Source organism: Phyllostomus hastatus, unplaced genomic scaffold (genome assembly GCF_019186645.2).
Source record: "Phyllostomus hastatus isolate PE091 unplaced genomic scaffold, TTU_PhHast_1.1 phas_scaffold_216, whole genome shotgun sequence".
NCBI lineage: Eukaryota > Metazoa > Chordata > Mammalia > Chiroptera > Phyllostomidae > Phyllostomus > Phyllostomus hastatus.
Window position 1 is genome coordinate 15,092,430 of NW_025334018.1, and position 5,244 is coordinate 15,097,673.

The following is a 5,244-nucleotide window of genomic DNA, read 5'->3' on the forward strand; positions in this document are numbered from 1 at the left end:
CGAGGCTAATGGGGTTGAAGATGCCCTGGGGAAATTCTTTCACTCTCCAAGTCATCTTGCTACTCTTGTATTCTCGAGGTCCCGTGCCCTGGCTTCTCACAGCGCTGGGCATCGGCAGCCTGGGGAAGGGCAGGCTGATGGCTACGGAACACTTTTCACTTAAAAAAATCAATCTGAATTTCCTCCAGGGGTTCTGAAGTGTATGGCACCACCTCTCCTGCAGCCCCAAAGCCAAACACAGTTCTAGGACATCTGGGCCACTGACAGAAGGATGTCAATAGTCCAGCCTAGGGGTGCTAGTAATTGGATTTCCCATCCAACTTGAGTTGATTGCGTCTAGTCAGATCTGGTGCTGACAATTCAGAGACTCACAGGCAAGTAATCAGATGTTTGCCACCCCGCTGACCATGCTGGCTCTTTTGTTTTCCTCATGGCATGTCACCCGGTCACCACTCTTCCTGGTTTGCTGGTGACGGACCCAGCTTATGGCTATGGTCTTGGTAAAATTATTAGTAAGGCCCCCGTTGACTCTCGGATGTGTCCGTTCAGACTAATAAATTTCCCCAGACCCATGTGCGTTACGCACCCCACAAAGCAGCACACGGACAGAGAACGTTCTGAACTGGTCTTTACGCCCTCACGTGGAGTTATGAGTCCCCTGCCTCTCCTGGGCCCCATGCGGCGGATGAGGGGACCGACCGCAGCTACGCAGAGCCGGAGGAGCAGCCCCGTCCTCCATCCAGGAGACTCTGCGGTCAGGAGCAGCTCGCGAGGGAAGTCCCAGCTCCTCAATTGTAAAACAGGCGCAAGTAGGCCAAGCGGTTCCGATGTCTTCTGAAGTCCTTGTCCGTGGGCAGCTGCAATGAAAGAATGTTGTCTCGGACCAACTTCTGATGAGAGGCCCCGATCTCTGGTTCTCCCCGCCGCACCAGGCTGTGCAAAACAGGCGGGACTGCTGCAGGGGTGCGCGACTGGCTAAGCCCCGCCCCGCAGCCCTCTGGCCTCAGCGATGCCCTCAACTTTTGTATGTACGCCCACTCTTTGTCGTCTTCCTCTGGTGTCTATCATGCCAAGAATCAGTTTTTATTCGGTAAATCTCTAAGAGTTATTAGCTGGTAAACTTCTTGAAAACAAAGGTGATATGTTTAATTCTTGAATGTTACCTATAGGCCCTAGCACAATGACTTGAATACAGCAGGCATTTCGTAAATATTTGTGAAATTAATCCGAAATTCCACTAGGAAATAAAAGGCAGCTTTAGGATTGTGATAGCTAACATGGGTTGAGTATTTATTACGTTAGAGATTCTGTGTTAAATGCTTTTGTGCCTTATTGCAATCTTTATGAGACTGGTTTTCTTACTATACTCATCTTAAAGGTAAGAAAACTGAGGCTTAGAAAAACCAGGGGACTTGTCCAAGATCACACAGCAGGCAAGTACCAGAGCTGGGATTTGAACCCAGGCAGTCTGTCCCCAGAACCCATGCTCTTACCAGAATGCTCCACAGCCCCCCGAAGACAGAAAGAGCAGTGGCTTAGGATCCAGCAAGAGGTGGATCCATTCTGTGCAGCCTGCACAAGTCACATGATTCACCTGAGTCTCAATCCCTCCTCTGTCATATAATTCTGCCGTACCCACCACAGATTATTTGAGGATTGAATTTTAAAATGTTAACTTCTGTGCAGTCATGCATACCTTTAAAAATCTAATAAAACTATGCAACTCCCCCCACCCTCAAGTCCCCATATGCATATACACATAAAATTGTGCATATAATTTCAGGGGAACAAAGACTTTCTAAAGCTCACGCACAGACTCCCGGTTAGGAACCCCTATGTGAGAACTAGACAGTGCTCCGCAGAAGCCCGGTGCTATTACCTCCGCTTTGAGGGTTCTTTTCTGCAGGCATGGAACCTGGGCCCAGTCTGGAGATCCAAATTTCATCGGCCAGGTGACTTTGGGGGGTGGCCTTATCTCTGGATTGTATGTGCCAGGGCTAGAAATAAAAATATGTAACATCACGTCTAGGCGTTAGTGACCACACGCGAACCCTGTCAGCACCACAGCTCTCCCCGGGGCCAGGTTTTCCGAGGCTGGCTCAGTCTCCTTCTGATTTCAGATCAAGTGTCATTTCCCCGGAAAGACCTCTCTTGATAAAGTAGCCTCTGTATCATATCGTCATCCTGTACTATTCTCCTCAAAGCACGTCACCCGGTCACCGTTCTTCCTGGCTCGCTGGTGACGGACCCGGCTCATGGCTACAGTCTTGGTATAATTATTAATAAGGCCCCTGTTGACCTTTAGATGTGTCAGTTCAGACTAATGTATTATAAGGCCATTCTCCCTATTACTATTGATATTTTCTTGTTTATTTGTTTCTCAGCTGTCTGGATTCTAGAATGTAAGCTCCAGGAAATCAGGAGCCTTGTGTCATGGGTTTAATGCAAAATCTCTGGAACCTACAGAAATGCCTGCCACAATCATTCATACTGATTAAATGAGTTTGTACTTCCTGATGCCAGAGATCTGCCAGGCAAGAGGTTGAGTCTTAAAGATAAGCGGCTATTTAGCTGGCATGGTTTGGGGGTGACCCCTTCTCTGTCCTTTCTTCCCTACTGCTCTTCGTTGAAGTGCCCCAGAAGAGATGACACGTACCCAGGATGATACTTGTCCCTCGAATATGTCCCAAATCGAGGCAACATGACATTAAATGGAGCAAAATTTTGTTTGATGTTTCGCTCCTGAAGACTCACTGTCTGGTACGTGCCTGGGTGAGGCGTCACGTCCTGTTACCAAGAAAAGATCGATATATTAGCGGGTGGTACGCAGGTGTACACAGAAAGCCTTCTAAGTACAAAAAAACCAGAAGCACCCTCCTCCTGTTCATGTGTCAGCTATGGTTTAACCACCTCCAGCTACAGAAGGAGGCCTGTGATAGATAGAAAAGCAAGAAGCAAGACAGGGGTGGCTCAGCTGCATGAAGGCACACCGTGCGTGAGCCGTAGAAGTCAGCCTAGGCTGCGCAGAGAGCCGAAGGAACTTTTTGCAGCTACCACCCCCACCATCTCACGCAGAGGTTTTTTGTTTTTTTTTTTTAGAGTCAGTATTCTTCTCTTTGAGCTTCACTGTCAGGAAAATGTCCTAGAGATTAGGATGCTATACCGAGGAATTTTGGACTTGAAATCCAATCACACAAAAGGGTAGAAAAGCTGGAATTTGTTTTTTTTAACTGGCAAGATAATCCGATGCATATAAACAAAGCTTCCAGTGTTTGACCATCAGGTGTCTCGGTCGGCACTGAAGCTCTGACTTGGAGCCACTTCTTCGGGGAATTGTTCCCCACTCTCCTCGGACACTCGCACATGCATTGGCAAGGCTAACGCCCAGGCTTTTCAGAAAGTCTTAATAGCTTTTGCCTAAATGTCTTTTTTTTCTCTTGAATTTCAGAACATACTGTGTAGGTACCCTCCCACTCACCGCCCTGTGCTCCCCGATGCAAATACACGCAACACCACAGATCACAGGAAAACTTAAGCACGTGCAGTCATTTCTAACCTTGTTGATCGGCTTAAACCTCGCGGCTGTTCTGGCTCCCAAAGAATATCCTTTTCTGCTGGTCGGGATCTTAGAGAGGTTGTATACCCAGTCATACCTCTTCGGGTAGAATATATTTAAAAAAGAAAGAAAGAAAGAAAAACACAGAGAACATTATGGTCATCAAAACAGAGTGCACCTAGAATGTTCTTATCTGAGTCTTCTCTGCAAAAGTTGCTCTGTCTTGACTGCCCTGAGTCAAGGAGACCATTTGAACAATTACATGAGTAACAGGTGGCTTTGCAAAGGAATGTGCTGGATACGGAGAGTGAGTGACATTTCTATGCCCGCCAGTGAGTCCAGTGCTCTGAGGCACAGAGCCCGATATGCTCTGATGCAAGTGTGTCTGGTCATATTATTTCATAAGCTCACCTACCAGCACATCCACAGTCCATGTTTGGATGAATGGGGGTGGGTGGGGGCGTTGGGGGGCAGCTAACTGTCATTGGTTCGCAACCCTCTGGAGGTGGGAATGGAGTGGGGACTCTCTCTGTAACTCTATGAAACAAAGGCTCGAGTTTGGTGGCAGTTGGAAGGGGGCAATGATGATTCTTTAATTTTTAACATTGACCCTGATAGCTGGTTGCAGAGAACAAGGGCACTTTCTCATGTTGGGACCCGAAAGATTCCAAGTTCTGTACTTTTTCTTCCAGGAAACCTGGCTATCTTTAAATACCTGGGGGAACGGAGACCCACCTAAGGGAAGGTGAATACTCACGTTTTCTGTAGTGTAACATCCAGGCCCTCTGTGGGGTGCTCCCCTAAGAGGGAGAAACTTGTTCCCCAAAAAGTTGGGGGGATAAGCGTGAGGAAAGAGCTTCCTCTGTTGACGTGTCCCAAAGGAGTAGTTAACCAGCGCTTCTGGAGGTCAAGAAAGAGGAGACACTCCACGTGAGGGAAGGCCCCTGGATGCCGGCGACAGCTGTGGGGGCGGGGTGGGCAGGCGGAGCAGAGGACACGGCCTGCCCTGCCGGAGCTCTCAACAGAACCAGACCAAACTCCACGCAGGGAAAAAGACTGCTGCATTTCCTGCACCTCGATTTCCCTGCCTCCCCAGTCTTCCTCCTGCTTTCTACCCTTGACCTCAACCGTCCTCACCTGCTTTGTTGCAGCACATTGCTCGGCTATCCGGGTTAGCGTTTGCAAACTGCGTTGCCAAGGGAACAGAGGCACCTGCTCTGATTGGCTCAGAGCGCGCCAGTGCAGCAAGTGGAGACACCCAAGAAGCCACCTTTGCGGTGGGGGTCTGCGCCGCCCAAACCCGGCGCCCAGGGGAGTGTGGGTGCTGCGGCTGGGTTGGGGCTGGAGGGTTTTGCCGGACCCGTGGCCGTAGGGGCTGCAGGATGAAGGGTGCACCGGGGCTTTGGAAACTGGGCCACCGGGAATGCACTGAGGAGAGAGGGGACAAGGGGGCTCAGGATACCTGGAAATGAGGGCTACCAGGATCAGGGACAGGAAAGCACAGCCGCTGCATTTATGGCTTGTGGAGGTGGGCTCCGAGGACAAGGACCAGAGCAGCGGAAACGGAGACCGAGTGGAGCTTAGGTAGTTCGGTAATAGGCACCTCTTAGACCCAGTTTTCCTTTTCCTCAAGCCTTTCCCACCAGGTTGTCCCTTTGCCCCCCCTAAATGGGGCACCAGATTTTAAC

The 5,244-nt window shown here is 49.7% G+C and overlaps 1 protein-coding gene across 1 annotated transcript; it reads right to left on the bottom strand.

The window, feature by feature from the left end:
* Positions 1 to 745: 745 nt before the first annotated feature.
* On the bottom strand, positions 746 to 4,712 carry PIFO (primary cilia formation). Its single transcript, XM_045816990.1, has 6 exons — positions 4,694 to 4,712; positions 4,314 to 4,456; positions 3,557 to 3,655; positions 2,657 to 2,787; positions 1,880 to 1,997; positions 746 to 857 (listed from the first exon to the last, which is right to left on the bottom strand). The coding sequence occupies exons 1-6, from the start codon at positions 4,710 to 4,712 to the stop codon at positions 789 to 791; spliced, it is 579 nt and encodes a 192-aa protein (XP_045672946.1). The 3' UTR covers positions 746 to 788.
* Between the last annotated feature and the right edge of the window lie 532 nt (positions 4,713 to 5,244).